Genomic DNA, 17,193 nt, shown 5'->3' on the forward strand with positions numbered 1-17,193 from the left:
TGGAAGAGGACTCCAGTGGCAATCTGTGAAGCTCTGGTGAACTCCATGCCCATGAGGGTTAAGGCAGTGCTGGAAAATAATAGTTGCCACACACAATATTGACACTTTGGGACCAATTTGGACATTTCCACTTAGGGGTGTACTCAGTTTTGTTGCCAATGGTTTAGACATCAATCACTGTATGTTGAGTTAATTTAAGGGGACAGCAAATGTACCCTTTACATTGTAGCAGAGTGTCATTTCTTCAGTGTTGTCAAATAAGCATCCTCCCTCAAACCTGCATACGAGGAGGTGCTGGTGATTCCTCCCATTTTACCTTTGTGGAGCAATCCTGGTACATTGCCAAGCTGCCTCAAAAAAGCATATATAAGGTTCATCACAGAATGGTCAACCTGTTGCCTTCCTCTTCTCCATTTCAAAAATTTCACTGCTAAGAAGATGGGAACATTTAAAGGGATCCCATTGTGGATCCTTTTAGTCATCTTGGGCTCGTTGAATGGTAAGAACATATTACCCATTTAATTTTATCAATAACATTAAGAGAAAAAAAAGCAATGTCATAAATGTTTATAATATGTAGTCCTTTTTCAATAAATATAATACAAAAAATATCAATTTCCATTTTAATTCGCTCCTTGACATTTTAACTTTTTCAATTTAAGTACTTTTTAAATACGTTTTCAGTTCTCTATTTTTATCAGTATAGCTTTTGCATATTGCTGGAAAAAAGCTGCAATTCTGTATTAAGCATATGGACAAATATATTTTTTAATATAGAAAATCATAATTAAAAATGATTGTCAATTATTAAAAGGTGTAAAGACTGTAAAAGATAACCTTATGAGGCTAATGAAAGTTTAAAAAATAAATTCATATAGAAAGAATTCCTAAAATTCAATGTACAACCTCAATAGGGAAGCTCGATAGAACTAAAGATATTTTTAAAATAGTATTAAAATACTAATTGAATATTGTAACATTGATTGCATTAAAACACCTTTTCCTTGCTGCACTTTAAAGTATTGTATGTAAAGTATTTGTTTACCGTAACTGGGCAATTCCAGGCAGCTCCTTAGCTTTTATAATTCCAAAGTAAATTATTCTCACCTTGTAAGATCTGGGTGAATATTTAACCCTTTGGCCAAAATGTCCCTTTTGGTCATGTTCCTTCATCATGTGTCATTTTGTGTTGATTATTAGGAAGGCAAATCTAGTAGTATCTTGGCAGACAAAAAGCAGAGGTTGTGTAGGGGAATGCATTCCTTTAAATGGCATTAAAACTGCCAACTGGCTATGAACAACAAATTATATTGCCAGGGGTGTGTATGTGTGGTTATAAACTTTAGATTGTAAAACCTTTTGGTATTTGTTGTTTTTGTTAGTTAACCACACAGTTGATTTAACTTGTCATGGTTCTGAAGAAAATAAAAGCGGATTAGGCAGTCATGTGTGTGTTAAAATATGCACTTGTAGATGAGAGTGTTTGGACCAGTAGATTGCACTGATTGTCCATATGATATATAGCCTTTTTATTTTTTGATTGATTGGATTGTTTATTTATTTATTAGATTATATCTGATAACTACAGAACCAGCTGTGCCGGTTTGAAATGTTCTCCTGTATTTTCCTTCCATAATCAACTTTCAGATGTTTATACGTTTTGGAATTCTACTCTTCTGTAACTTCATTTTTTTTTAGTAGATATACCACCAATGAAAACATGGATTTCCATAGGGAGTATTGTATTGTCTTGTCTGGAGCCTTTGCAATCACTCCTCTTTTAACTCAAAAATGTATGTGGCTGTTAAATCACGGACGTCTAAATGCAGCTAAATGAGAAGTCTTTGCAAGGAAGGTGCTTTGGACAATTGCTGCCTCTTGAGTTTACCTCCACTGAGCTAATCAAACAAGGAAGTAACAGGACCACTTGCCTGATTGACAGCCAGGGGGGTGTAACAAGGTTAATCTATTAAAAAAAAAAAAAAAGTCAATTTCCTTTGAAATGTATTTTGTAAAATGGAAAAAAAGTGGACACAGTCTTTACATAAAGCACTTCAGGAAGCTGAAGCACTGTTCATTTAATTTCCTATCTCCATTCTGCTTTTGTGTGTCTCTCCCATTCTCCTACCACCATTCTCTCTCCCTCTCTCTCTTTCTCTACTTATCTCTCTACCCTCTATCTCTCTACCTATCCAACAGTTATGCGCTGAAGCAGGGCTGCTGAGATTATTGTTGCCTAGTAAAATAATAATAAAAGCACTTGTATCCTACCACCTAAGAGAGATCCAGGGTTGAAGTAGTCCTTATCTGAGGCTTTAGCCCTTAAAGCCCCATCTAAAGCGCCCAGGCTTTAGCCCTTAAAGCCCCATCTAAAGCCCCATTAAATCAACTGCTGTATTTGGCATAATGAATACTCATCTTTATTTTTTATCTCCTCTCTCTCTCTCTCTTCCTCTCTTCCTCTATGTTCCCTATATGCTTGTCCATCAATATTTTTTTATTTGAAAGTCCATTCCAATTTATAAATAGTATGCATTCTGGGGATATATTGACTAATCACAAATAAAAGATGTTATATTACACTGCACAATGCCAGTTATCAAAAGGGAAGTTGAAATGTGCAGCATAAAGGTGAAGATTTTAACAAAATAATTTCTAGGTTCATAAGTATCATAGACTTTGGCTCAACGCCAAGTGTTTGAAGTGTAACACAGGTGTGGTTATAGCTTGGAAATGAACATTTACTGTTAAATGCTTGATTTTAATGATATCTAGAAATACATCACTACTGTGTAAGATAAGATGGTGTTAACATCAGACAACTGTCGATGTGCAGACAAACATTGTTTCATGTAAAACATGAACTAGTGAAACTAAACACTTAGTATTAAAGGAACACTATAGTCACCTAAATTACTTTAGCTAAATAAAGCAGTTTTAGTGTATAGATCATTGCCCTGCAATTTCACTGCTCAATTCACTGTCATTTAGGAGGTAAATCACTTTGTTTCTGTTTATGCAGCCCTAGCCACACCTCCCCTGGCTATGATTGACAGAGCCTGCATGAAAAAAAAAAAAACTGGTTTCACTTTCAAACAGATGTAATTTACCTTACATAATTGTATCTCAATCTCTAAATTGAACTTTAATCACATACATGAGGCTCTTGCAGGGTCTAGCAAGCTATTAACATAGCAGGGGATAAGAAAAGTTTAATTAAACAGAACTTGCAATAAAGAGAGCCTAAATAGGGCTCTCTTTACAGGAAGTGTTTATGGAAGGCTATGCAAGTCACATGCAGGGAGGTGTGACTAGGGTTCATAAACAAAGGGATTTAACTCCTAAATGGCAGAGGATTGAGCAGTGAGGCTGCAGGGGCATGTTCTATACACCAAAACTGCTTCATTAAGCTAAAGTTGTTCAGGTGACTATAGTGTCCCTTTAAGTACTTTTGAGGGGTGTTGGATACATATCTCAATGTTTTGCTCTCTAACTGGTGTCATACGGATTACGTGTTTTATTATTCCTTGGTTTCAAGCTTTCTTTATGAGTACTTACTTTTAGCTTAGTTTAAAACATTGTGCTTTATTGAATACATATTGTAAATTCTAGGAATGCTCCCTTTTGACATTTAGTAGAGTGTGCTAGATGGCATGTTTCTTTAAAATTCTGGATAGACAGATTGACATGCAGAGATAGAAGATAGAATGGTAAATATACATCTAGACAAACAAACAGAGAAGCAGAAAAATGTCTTACAAACATGTTAGACAAAAATATAAAATGTCTTACTTCAAGTTTACACGATATGAAGTTTAGATCTAGATGATGTATTCTAATCTTCCAGCTGTGGCACTAGATTTTGTGTTAGGTATACACATAGGATATTAAAAGAAAGTATTTTAAATATGCAATTTGTATTACGGCACTTAAATTACAGTGGAACCAATAATTATTGCAAATTCCAGATTTTGTTTTGGTATTCGGACAAATACTCTGCCCTTAAGGAGGTTAATGTTTTATAAACCATGGCAAAATCCAAATGTCCAGTCTATTGAATGAGCAAGAAAGTAAAGTGCCAAGTACCAGCTGCTAAAACCTCTTTTTAGCCTATCTATACAATCTGGCGTTGATAAAAAGTGAAAGCACATGAATTGTTAATGGTATAAGATAAAATGCAGCACAACTGTCTAATTAAAAATTTAGTTTATAATCTCAACATTTACTAAATAAGTTAAATTCAGTTATGGTATGATTAAGACAAGGATTGATATTAAAATAATAATAATTTTGAAGTGCTTAATTAGAAAAAGCACATACAAAACTGGGGTCTATATGTATTGGTATTCATTTTATTGACCTCCGATGGATGAATTACTGAGTTCACCTTGCTGGGAGACAAAGGGAAATGGTCACTTAGGGATAAGTAAAGATTATACTAATAGTACTAAAAAAAAAATGAACTAAACAATTAAAACTGTGACTCTGACTTCTTGTCCATGTAGCTGAGATACAGTATGAAGACTACACTGTAGCTAATACCATTGATTACACTTTTGGTGACAGCACCCAACAACAACAACAACAGAACAGTAAGTCGAAATTATTCACACATTTTATTTTAGAAATTCAGAATATATACTAATAAGAAAATATGTTTCCAGAGTTCTGCTTGTTGTTAAAGTATGCATATTGTAGCTATATGTTATGTTGTGTTTTTTGGTTTTTTTCATGTTATATATGCTGGGAATTACATAACCAATATCATTTACTATGATTTTTCCAAAAAGTCAATGAGCTAGCCGTCTCTCATATTTTTATTGAACTTGTCCGTGGATCTCTTCTTTTCAGTTATAGTAACTGGTCCTCCAAGGATATCCATCATACAAGCTGTGCCTACCACCCCGGTTGTAAAAGGTAAGATAATGATACTTATATAAATGCATTTAGTAATTAATATATATGGGCATATAACTTATCATATTTATGTATCAGATAAACAACAGCTATAATCATTACAAACAATTGCATTCCCTTTCCATTTCAATTGATTTCATTATTGGAAAGCAATTAATAACATTTGCATATATGGTATCCTGCACCCTTTATAGCAATCAACACGGCTCACAATGGTAAAGTCTGCAGCACTTGGGGGAACTTCCACTTCAAAAATTTCAATGGTTATGTGTTCTACTTCCCGGGAACCTGCAACTACGTTTACTCATCCCACTGCAAAAGTTCATATGAAGACTTTAACATCCAAATCCGACGTTCAGTCGTTAATAATATCCCTGTTATTGAAAAGATCACCATGAAAATTGATGAACTTGTAGTACAAATTGACATCAACAATGTGCAAGTCAATGGAGAGGTGTAAGTTATCGTTTCTGCTTAACTTGGGTAACACATGTAAATGGATATTAATGCACTATGTAATAAAATAGTTAAAGGGACACTGCCGGTACTATAACTGCTTCATCGTATTGAAGTTGTTACAGTGTCTGGAATCTCCTGGCTCTGTTTTTCCACTCAGTGTTAAATTGCTTTCAATATTTTAATAATAAACACAAGTTTTAAGCTGTCCATCCCTTCTTTGCTGCTTGGACACATAACGATTCATGACAGCTTTTAGCCTATCACATCATGCATTGATAATATATATTGGTATGGCTAAAAGGAATTGTTCACTCTCTGCCTTATCCATACCTCCACTAGAGACCATCTGTGGGTGTCCATGGATTCTTATTTAGTGTTAAATATGGTTCAATACATGATTAAATAATACTGAATGGAGGGACAGCACAAGAGCACTATTATAAATTTGTTGAGTTTAATGGTTATAGTGTCCCTTTAAAAACAAAATTCACAGGTTCATTTTACAAAACATTCTCAAGAAATAGCAGAAACATGTTATGTTTTAAATAATTTTGAAATGTATTCTTGTTCATCGCCTACATAGCCTAAATCAAACATTTGATTGACCTGACACAAACATAATGATTCTGAAACAACATTGATCCTAAATTCTCATATAATGCCATAAGCACAGACTGCTATTATAATTTCAGACTCAAGCCCATATTTGTATGATTGTTATGTTTGGAAAGGACCATTGTCCAAAATTTGACTGTGCACGTTCATCCTATTGGGGCTTACTATGATTTTGCAGATCTGGTTTATTGTTGGAAATCTGACAGTGTACATTTAAGCCTTGGTAAAAAAAAAATACTCCTCAATTATATAAATAATTTTAGACATTTATGTTTTGCATATGTAGATGATGCTAAACAGAACATTTTTGAATTTACTTTGGTCTTAAAAAACTAAATAGAAATGGTGCTAAGCTATGTTAATGGCAAACCTAACCTATGCTCATTCTAAATTCATAATGCTAAGTGTCATGTTGACATAGCATTCTTTGCATGTGTATCTACTTTGTTAAATTCAAAGCTTAATAATACTAACACGTTTTCTAAATACTTGTTCCAGAGTGCAATTGCCTTACGGTGGTGGTGGGGTTCAGATTGAAGTTAATGAAGTGTATCTAAAAGTGAGCTCCAAGCTTGGATTGGTCTTCATGTGGAACGAAGATGAGAGCCTATTGGTAAACAGATTGACTAAAATATCTTTACAAAAAGATGTCAAAAAATGTTTGAGCTTGAGTAAACAAAACATATTAAGCTTGTGTATGTTTCTCTCTTTGTATAGCTCGAACTTGATCAGAGGTATGCCAATCAGACCTGTGGGCTGTGTGGGGACTACAACAGCATCTCCATCAACAATGAGTTAATTTCTGATGGTTTGTATATTTGTGGTTTGATATTAAAGGTAGTTTGGAATAAATTATATATAAAGCACCATTCTAGTGAAAAACATTATACTATGCACTGTTCACTTTGAGTTTTTAAAAACCATATCAGTGGAGAATTGTACTTTGTCTTATTCACTTGGAACTTTTGATGCTTCATATTTTAGACATATTTATGAGTCTTTCATTAACACTATAATAAGAAAATATATCAATGTGTTACAAGTTATTTATAGATTTAATAGAAAATGTGAAAGTACATTGGTTATGCTCCTCCAACATGTATTTTTACAGGTGTCCAGATCACAGAAACTCAATTTGGAAACCTGCAGAAAATGGATGAACCTACAGAACAATGCCTGGATGTTCCACCACAACCCAAAAGCAATTGCACAGACTATGTAAGCAATGGCATGTATGACAGGGATATGTAACATACTTTTAGAACATGTCCACACCACAAATTGTGAATTTACCGTAGTTTGAATATTTTGAGAATATTATGTTACAAGTACCAAACATTTGTACATGACTGAGAAACAAAATGTGTTATAATTAATACATTAGCCTTATTGTGGAATCTACAATGTAATGAGTCTTTGCTTTCTATTCTGATAAATGTTGCTGTAAATGCCTGTGTTCCTATATAATTGAGTGAATTAGTAAAAAAAGAAAATGTATTCAAATCATCTTTTATATTTACTAAAATATTAAGTTAATTTGATCATTAAAAAGTAATATCCATTAGCAACTAAATTAGTAGAAATGAACAGCTAGGAAACAGTCTAGCAGAAATAAATTTATATTTACAATTTTACATTACAAGATTTTCTGCATTCATCAAATGCTAAGTTTGCAAATAACTTGATTGAAATGGTTTGTGATACATTCTCTTACAGGAAAATATCTGTGAGAGAATCTTGATGGGAGCAGCCTTTTCAAATTGCCGCTCTTTGGTGGATGTTGAACAATATATTGAGACTTGTGTGAAAGACCTTTGTCTCTGCAACAGCAATGTCACCACTCTCTGTTTGTGTGATACATTTGCTGAATACTCAAGACAATGTGCCCATGCTGGAGGTCAACCACAGAATTGGAGAACACCCGATTTGTGCCGTGAGTTAATTTCTTTACATATCTTGCAATAGCATTTCTCTTATTAAGCATATTCTTTTCCTACGTTTAATTTTATTACTTTTAAGAAAATAGAAATGCATGGGATATCCTAATATAGTGATGATAACCGATGTTAGTATGGTTTCATTGGCAAACTAAGGTTATATTAAGTGTAATACGTGAACCATTAGATGATTCTACACAAAATTCGCTTATATTGATTACTAATTTTATTTGTTCATGACAGCTAAAAAGTGTCCTCATAACATTGTGTACCAAGAATGCGGCTCACCTTGTCCTGATACCTGCACGAACCCAGAAAGAAGTGTCATTTGTGAAGATCACTGTTTAGAAGGCTGTTTCTGTCCTCCAGGTACTTTTTAGAGCATGTTTCAAAAGAAAGTGTCAATAATTTATAGGTAAACCATAACAGCTATAGTCATATGAAAATATAATTTCCTTGTATGGTTTCATTAAAATAAGGACAACAATCCATATATTGGCTGACTTGCCTTGACTCTTAAGCTTAACAATCCACTTTATTCAAGGGACTGTATTTGATGACATCAGTAATGCAGGCTGTGTTCCAATTGAGAAATGCTCATGTACATTCAACAGTGATACCTATACTGCAGGGACATCTTACTCCACATCTTGCAGCACCTGGTGAGTTCTGCATATATCATTATGCTTGTGAATAACAAGCTATTTTGATGATTTAATTTCTGCATTGTCTACTTCAAGGGTGGGTAAATGTTAGATCCCCATATTTTGTAGGACTGCAAAATCTGATACTTTTACATTCTAAAGGCTGGTAAAGCATTATGACAGTTGTAGTTCTACAACATCACAACATCTGGGGCTCTACACTTTGCCCATTCTTGGTCTACGTGTATGTAATCTAATGGCTCATGTTAACATTCTCAAATTATTTATTTAGCTGTAATATGTAATATGGAAAACATTGGGCACACGCATGTTCCTCGGAAGGTCCAATGCATAAGAAACAAGATTAACCTTGCACAAGATGCATAAAGGACAGATATAGCAGGGAGTCAACTTCACAAAAGGAACTCGGAGATGGGTTTTGCAAGTAGAAAGCAGTCCCCCATAACATAGGCATCGTAGGGCAGCTCCCTTCTATCAGCCTGTACCTTTTGACGAGCCACAGAATCCACCAGGGAACGCCAAACCTGTTCCCAAGTTTTATGCACACCAGCCATATGTTCGTCCAGAACCTGCATACCCCGCAAAGAGAATGCAGATGGGAGAACAACAGGATGCCGGCCATAAACAACGTAAAAAAAAAGGACTGTTACCGGAATACTGATCAGCATTATTACGAGTAAATTCAGCCCATGGGAGCCGGTCAGCCCAATCATTCTGATGGTGGGAAACAAAACAGTGAAGATATTGCTCTAGGGACTGGTTGGCACATCTAGCAGCTCCATTAGCCTGGTGGGTGGTAGGTAGAGGAAAAGGATGGAGTAATACCCAATACTCTGAACAAAAGGCTCTCCAGAACCGGGAAATGAACTGACTACCCTTATCGGACACTATACAATCAGGTATGCCTTGTAATCTAAACACCTCCCTGGTGAATATAGCAGCCAATTCTTTGGAAGAAGGTAATTTGACAAGTGACACAAAATGAGCCATCTTAGAAAATCTATCAACAATCATTAGGATGACAATTTTACCATTGGAATGAGGAAGGTCAACAATAAAATCCATGGAAAGATTAGACCTAGGTCTCTCGGGTACAGGTAAAGGTTGTAACAACCCACAAGAAACCCTATGGGAGGACTTCATGCTGGCACAAGTTACACATGCTTGTACATAATCGGTGATGTCTTTGCACATAGAGGGCCAACAAAAGTTCAGTGGAACTGCAAATAAAGTTTTAGAAATACTAGAGCAACATATAACTTATCAGCAGGTTTCTCCTTTGGTGCCTCATTTGTTTGGTTTGTATAATTTGTAGGATAGATGAAGAAATAGAGAGAATAGTAGTAGCAATTATCCTGTCAGGTGTTATGACAGGAGTATCATCAAATTCTTGTTTAACAGTTGTTTAAAACTGCCTAGACAGAGCATCTGCTTTGGTGTTGCGGTCACCAGGTCTACAGGTAATGACATAATTGAAGCGTAATAAAAACAGAGACCGCCTAGCCTGTCTAGAAGACAACCTCTTAGCTTTGCTTAAATAAGAAAGATTCTTATGATCCATTAAAATAATAATGAGATCCTTCGAACTCTCCAGGAGATGCCTCCTGCTACGCTACGATGATGACAAGAAGGTTCCTGTTGCTGATATCTTACATACTTTCAGCCATAGACATTTGTTTGTAATAAAATCCTCAAAGATGTAATGGTGTGTCAGGGGACTCTCTTTGGAACAGAACTGCCCCACTCCCAGCTCTGAGGCATCAAACTCCAGTACAAAAGGCAAGGAAGGGATTGGGTTCTGAAGAATAGGAGCAGAAGCAAACCCGGTCTTAAGAAAATTAAAGATATCAAGTGATCCTTTTTTGTCAATCTGGTAATGGGTGCAATATTAGAGAAAAAAACTTTTATGAAATGTCTATAATTGTTTACAAAGCCAATAAATAACTGGATGGCTTTCAAATCATGTGGTAAGGGCCAATCTATAACTGCAGAAAGCTTTATGGGATCTATATGAAAGCCTTTAGCAGAAACTACATAGCCCAGGAATTGAACTTAAGCTTGGTCAAACAGACACTTCTCGAGTTTACAGTAGAGTCCGTTAACCAGAAAAGTCTTAAAAACCTGTCTGACATGCATGTGATGAATATTCAGATCAGGTGAATATGTCAATATGTCGTCCATGTACACTATTACAAACTTGTGTATGTACTCCCTTAAGACATCATTGATAAAATCCTGAGACACTGATGGGGCATTACAGAGACCAAAGGGCATCACGGTGTACTCATAGTGATCACTCCTGGTGTCAAAGGCAGTCTTCCACTCATGACCCTCTTTAATACGTACTAGATTGTAGGCACCCCAGAGATCCAGCTTAGTAAATACTGTACCCTGTTTAAGTTTCCAAACAATTCCGTTATCAATGGAAAGGGATCGGCATTTTTGATTGTGATTTTATTAAGACCCCTGTAGTCAGTATACGGTCTTAAATCACCTTCTTTCTTAGATACAAAAAAAGAAGCTTGCCCCGGCCAGAGAAGAGGATCTCCTGATAAACTCTTTCTGTAATAATTCCTTGATGTACTCCTCCATGACAAGGTTCTCTTGGGGAGACGAAGGATACACTCTCCACATGGGAGGTATAGAAGCAGGTAGTAAATCAATCATACAATCATACGGTCTATGGGCTGGTAGCTTCTTAGCTTCTCTTTTGTCAAAAATCACTCTTAACCCCTTAAGGACCAGACTTCTGGAATAAAAGGGAATCATGACATGTCACACATGTCATGTGTCCTTAAGGGGTTAAAGACATGTTCTGAGGAGGTATAACAGTAGAAAAAGGAGGAGCTGTTGTTGCGTTAAAATAATTCAAAGGAGTAACTTTGGTGATACAAGTCTCATGGCATTTGGTACTCCATGATTCTACTTGACCTGACATTTCGGTATGTAAAAACCCTGTAGACATATGCAGGGTTTCCGTTTCGTGAGTAATCACCGGGGGAAAAAATGGTCTATCATCTATGGCCTCAATGGCCAAGGGTGTTTCCTTTTCCCTTAAAGATATCTTGTATGACTTTACAAAGTTGGAATCAATGAAGTTCTCAGCCGCACGGAGTAAACCAGTGCTAGAACATTCCCTATATCTAATAAACTGTTGAAACACAGGGAAACAGGGAGAAGTAGTCTATTTAGAGGCAAATGTGGGAACTCCTAGACAGAGCATCTAGGCCAGCAACCCAAGGCCGGTCTCCTATGCGGTCTTAGGTGCGGGAGTTTTCTGGCCGAATGGGACACTCTCTTTGCATGTGGCCTTTTTTGTCACAGTAAAGACAGAGTCCTTCCTTCCTCCTATACAGTTTTTCTGCATCAGTGAGCTTGGTAAGCCCTAATTGCATAGGTTCTACCTCTGGTATCATGGAAATCTCAGGAATATCAACCTTAGGTGTAACAGATACAGTAAGGCATCTATTTTTATTCCTAGTGTACTGTCTATCACAAATCATATATTCCATATCGATTAAGTAGCCAATAAGATCCACCATGGCTACAGGGAGGTCTCTGGCCGCTACCTCATCCAATATAGCATCTGAGAGACCTTCCATAAATGCTGTAACAAGTTTGCTGTTTGTGCAGTCTACCTGACAAGCCAAGGTACAAAACTGGATAGCGTAGTCAGCAACCTACCTGGATCCCTGTTTGATTCTCATCAATGCTTTAGCGACATTTTTAGCCCTGCTGGTAGTGTCAAAGGTCCTTTGAAAAACTATAAGGAAATCATCAACCAGTGGACCATTAGTCTCCCATATGGGATAAGCCCACTCAAGTGCCTTATCAGTGAGCTGATGCATGAGTTACTCCACTTTTGACCTGTCAGTTGAAAAGGATCGTGGAAACATCTCAAAGTGGAATTTCACTTGATTGAGAAACCACTTATAAGTCTTAGCATCTCCTATATACCTAGGAGGAGGAGTCAGGTGTGCTGACGCATTAGTCAGGTTAGATGCCTCTGGAATAGGAGGTACGGGTTGAGATGGTATGGATACCGGTGCCTCAGGGGCCAAATAAGGGGTGTCTGGACAAAGGTGTCTGAAGCGCCTGGGCCATTATCGGTGCCCATTTGCTGTCTTAATCCTGCAGGGTCCATGGCCCTATCATAATGTCACAGTGTAATACCCCAACACACAGAGTTTAGGATAGCAAGGGACAACACTAGGATGTAACGTATTGCAGGGCCTTAGAATGGCCGGACTAAATGTTAGACAGAGATAAAGCGTAATCCGAGACGAGACGAGGTTAGGGTAACGGAGAGACAGCGAAACCGAGAACTAGCCAGAGTCAATTTTGCGTACACTTTTTTGCAAAATATTTTCCATTTCTTTTAAATGTAGTTTTGCTACGTAATCACTTTCAAAACATAGATAATTACATAAAGAATATAAATGCATTATACATGTAGAATGATTCAGCCCAACATCTAACAAGATAGCTACAAAATAACTTTTATATTCTACTGTTTTTTTTTATTTGTTTGCTTTTAAATTACATAATCTTGCATTTTACGTTTGTGTTTGTACTAGAAAAATAATAATAAAGACAAAAAAGGTAAATACGTATAAAAATGAGAGGCATATATTGAAATTATTTTTGTATTAGTAGTAGTAGTAGTTTTAGTAGTAGAAGTAGCAGCAGCAATATTAGGAGTAGCTGTCACGTTTACATAGATTGATATGGAGCGCACCTGCAGATTTCTTAGGACTTAAATTGATGATTAGGAAAATTAGAGAATAATATAGGAATTGTATTTTTTAATATAGGAAAATACAGGTACTGTATCTTTAATTACTTCACTGTTGGTTTAATTGGAGTAAGCAGCTTCCTATATACATGCAATCTAGCACATTGGTGTTTGCAAGTTTTAGGGAAATGTAGAAAGCTATAAATGAAGTTGTAACAGCAGAGATTCGTTTTGGGGTTAGAGATAGCAGGCCAGGGAGCAGCTGGTGCCTGAATGCTTAACGGACTTGAGAGCAGACTATGGAAGGAATGCTCAGCAGGCTTAAGAGAGGGTAAGCTCTTATCACAGATGAAACAATTGACTTGGCTTCCAGAGGGTGAAAAATCAGGTTCCCGGAGTTCTCCTCCGGGGAGGTTCTTTCTGAGACAGGATGAGAGAAGTCCAGATACTAGCCGTGGTCGAGGAGAGGAGAAGGAGGTTAGTTCGAGTTCCAGTCCGGTTCGGTACACAGGTAGGTTTGCAGAGAAACTTTTTAGCCGGTTTGATATCGCGGTAACGCTGTTCAATAATCCAGCGTCTTGTATCTGGCGCGGTCGCATTATGTAGCGTGGCGAGACCGCGTCAGAGAGGGGGTGTGGCTAAACTCCGTCAACCCGGAAGAGACAAGGAATTACCGGTAGTTGGGGCATGACAGTAGCTAATTAAGTACAAACTTATACCACTTATATCACTGTACAACACAGACATGGTATATTTTAACAAAGAATAAATCACAATAGCATATTCAATAATATATTGAAAATAGCATTGCAAATTGTCATTTACTGTATCTTTCCAAAAATATCCAAAAGTGTTCATGCTAAATAAACAGAGCATTTTGTGGCAGAATAGTACTAAATAGCTATGACAAAATAGATAATCATTGATCAGTAAGTGATTAAAGGACATAACTGTGGTATTGGCAGCTAATAGGAAAATAATCAGTTGACCCTTTTCAAAACCAACTTCTTTTGTCTTTTTGTCTTTTTTGCCTAATAGTGTAAGAATATATTTAAGGAATCCTTTACATAAGGAAATTCAGCTTAGAAAAATATTGATAGCTATTGTTAATTTCTTGGCTTAGACATTAATGAATTGTAGAATTTGCTATAACTCATTTTTATTGTATGCAAACCACTTTTTAATCCTGTGAGGTATGTTTGAGGGCTTCACCTTCATGCACGCTTTAAAGCACATTCTACTTATAAAAAAAAAATATTTAAACAAATAAATCTTAAACTGAAGAGTCCTCTGGTGGTTTCCTTAGGTAATTTTCTTCTCTTTTTTTTTCATACAGTGTCTGTTCGGCTGGAAAGTGGGACTGCCAGAACATGCCTTGCCCAGCAACCTGCTCCATTCAAGGGGGGTCTCACATTACAACTTATGATCAAACTCACTACAATGTTTTTGGAGACTGTAATTATGTGCTATCTAAGGTAAAGAAAAATAATGACATTATAAATATGACAATATGTAAATAACAGGGTAGTATACAAGTTGGAACGTTGTATAGCAAATGTAGTTAAAAGTGGTTTATGTAATTAATATTGTCATTAATATTAATACTATTTCTTCTTCTAGGTCTGCAGTGGTTACGATTTTACAGTTCTGACAGAACTGCGTAAATGTGGTCTTACAGAGAGTGAGACTTGCCTTAAGAGTGCCACTGTAATGCTCAATGGAGGAGAAACTGTGAGTTTACATAAGTAAATCTTTTATATTTGTATATGTTGATGCTTTATAAATGCCAGCAATACTAATATTAATAATAACTTTTTTTTAGCAGCACTCTCTCATTTACCATTTTCTCAGTTTTTTTTTTATACTTGTCTATATTTTCCTGTCTACATAAATTTGTTTAAAGTTTTATTTCCATTTATCATAATCATAATTATTCTTAATATTTTTGCTTTAGTTAATCTAAAATGCATTGTGTTTCCACTTTCCAATATCCAATGTGCAATACATATGAATGGCAAATGAAGAGGAGAAATAAGTGTTTTATTTGAAAAATGTTCTCTCATTATTCCAACAGATTGTCGTTATCAAACCATGCGGCAGTGTGTATGTTAACAACATCTACACCCAGCTGCCTTTATCTGCAGGTATTAATTCTATTCTATGTTTTATAAAAAATGTCAATTCTATGAACACATCAGTGTACAATTATACTATATAAACTACACTTTTAAAAAACACCAATTACCAATTTTTTTTTAAAATGCATTTGTTATATTTATGTTTCTTCTATAATGCCTAAATGTGTTGAATTATTGTGACAACAGGCTAGGAACACTGAATTACTACATAATGGGACCTATAGTCTTTGTCATATGAAAGGTATATAAAGAAAATAGAATTTATTTTCAATTAGTGTAATTTGTGTACCTTAAATTGCAGCCAAAGTTACCGTCTTCAGACCATCCTCATTCTACATTGTTGTTGAGACTAATTTGGGTGTCCAGATAGTGGCTCAGCTCATTCCTTTAATGCAGGTCTATGTCATCCTAGACCCCTCTTTCAAGACCAAGACATGCGGTAAGAATTTATTTTCTTTTGTCTCCAGTTTTGATCGGAATTTGCTTGGAATTAGTCATTTACTATCAGTTAATATTTTCAGGTCTCTGTGGAAACTTTAATGACAAACAGACAGATGATTTCCAGAGCATTAATGGTGTAATAGAGGGAACTGCTGCATCCTTTGCCAATACTTGGAAAACCCAAGCATCCTGTCCTAATGTCAAGAATATATATGAAAATCCATGTTCTCTCAGCGTCCAAAACGGTAATTTTTCAAATAGTTTTGTTATTAATTAATTAATTTGTTTGTAATGGCTGCTAACCAAAATATGCCAGCTCTCACAGTAAGAAATGAATATGTGTAAGGGCATCTTCTTTTGGTAATTCTGCATAGTGATTTTATATTCGATACAAATGGTAAAACACCCCATTGTTTAATCGTCTAATACATCGCTTAAACAACTGATAAAAAAAAAAGTATAATGCTTCACAGTTGGAATTATAGGTACTCACTGCTCTGGTGTCTAGAAAGGAATGTCACTCCTAAATAGATAGTGCTATTTTATATTACAAAACTTTTTCAATAAGCAACATTCTAACTTTACTAGGTTTAGGTAGGTAGATGACATTCGTTTTTTCGCATTTTCGCAGAGAAATATGCCCAGCACTGGTGTGGACTTATTGCTGATCCATCAGGTCCATTTGTTGCTTGTCATTCCCAAGTTAATGCTGAAATCTATACTCAAGTAAGTAAAATACACTCTTATTAACTTATATTAACTTCTAAATTTAAACTTTTTATCTTGAAATTCTGATATGGGACTTTTTATTTTATTTTCTAACAGTTTTAGAAAGGTTTTGTCTGACTGTCTGTCCATCTGTCCATACATTTAAGATTAAAAGAAAAGGCGACATATGAGTAGACACATATAATATCTTAAATGATTTAAGAATCCAGCACATTTTGTTTTTTAGAACTGTATGTTTGATACCTGCAATTGTGAAAAAACCGAAGACTGCATGTGCGCTGCTCTATCCTCATACGTCTATGCATGCGCTGCCAAAGGAATCATACTTACTGGATGGAGATCCAATGTCTGCTGTAAGTAATGAAAACCACACTTTAAATTAATGAGTATGTATTCACTATACAAAAAAATTGTATTTAAATAAAAATGTCAAAACTGAGGCTAAAACAGCCAAGTTGTTCTTATAGGTGAGATGGAGATTTCATTAACTCACCTATATTTGCCCAAGTTCGGTAATCTGATATTTTAATTTTTTGCAATTCAGAGTTTAGTGAATA

The 17,193-nt window shown here is 35.7% G+C and overlaps 1 protein-coding gene across 1 annotated transcript in view; it reads left to right on the forward strand.

The window, feature by feature from the left end:
- The first annotated feature begins 411 nt into the window (after positions 1-411).
- The window catches only part of LOC134578520 (mucin-5AC-like), an 89,317-nt gene continuing 72,535 nt past the window's right edge, over positions 412-17,193 (forward strand). The window contains exons 1-17 of the mRNA XM_063437504.1: positions 412-499; positions 4,506-4,592; positions 4,852-4,917; positions 5,112-5,373; positions 6,490-6,604; positions 6,709-6,799; positions 7,103-7,209; positions 7,708-7,924; positions 8,172-8,297; positions 8,473-8,590; positions 14,665-14,803; positions 14,949-15,059; positions 15,403-15,472; positions 15,768-15,905; positions 15,988-16,152; positions 16,539-16,633; positions 16,863-16,989. Of these exons, the coding sequence (XP_063293574.1) occupies positions 439-499; positions 4,506-4,592; positions 4,852-4,917; positions 5,112-5,373; positions 6,490-6,604; positions 6,709-6,799; positions 7,103-7,209; positions 7,708-7,924; positions 8,172-8,297; positions 8,473-8,590; positions 14,665-14,803; positions 14,949-15,059; positions 15,403-15,472; positions 15,768-15,905; positions 15,988-16,152; positions 16,539-16,633; positions 16,863-16,989 (2,095 nt within the window). The 5' untranslated portion in view covers positions 412-438. The remainder of the gene's footprint in view (positions 500-4,505; positions 4,593-4,851; positions 4,918-5,111; positions 5,374-6,489; positions 6,605-6,708; positions 6,800-7,102; positions 7,210-7,707; positions 7,925-8,171; positions 8,298-8,472; positions 8,591-14,664; positions 14,804-14,948; positions 15,060-15,402; positions 15,473-15,767; positions 15,906-15,987; positions 16,153-16,538; positions 16,634-16,862; positions 16,990-17,193) is intronic.

The sequence above is a fragment of the Pelobates fuscus genome, chromosome 12 (assembly GCF_036172605.1).
Source record: "Pelobates fuscus isolate aPelFus1 chromosome 12, aPelFus1.pri, whole genome shotgun sequence".
Lineage (NCBI taxonomy): Eukaryota > Metazoa > Chordata > Amphibia > Anura > Pelobatidae > Pelobates > Pelobates fuscus.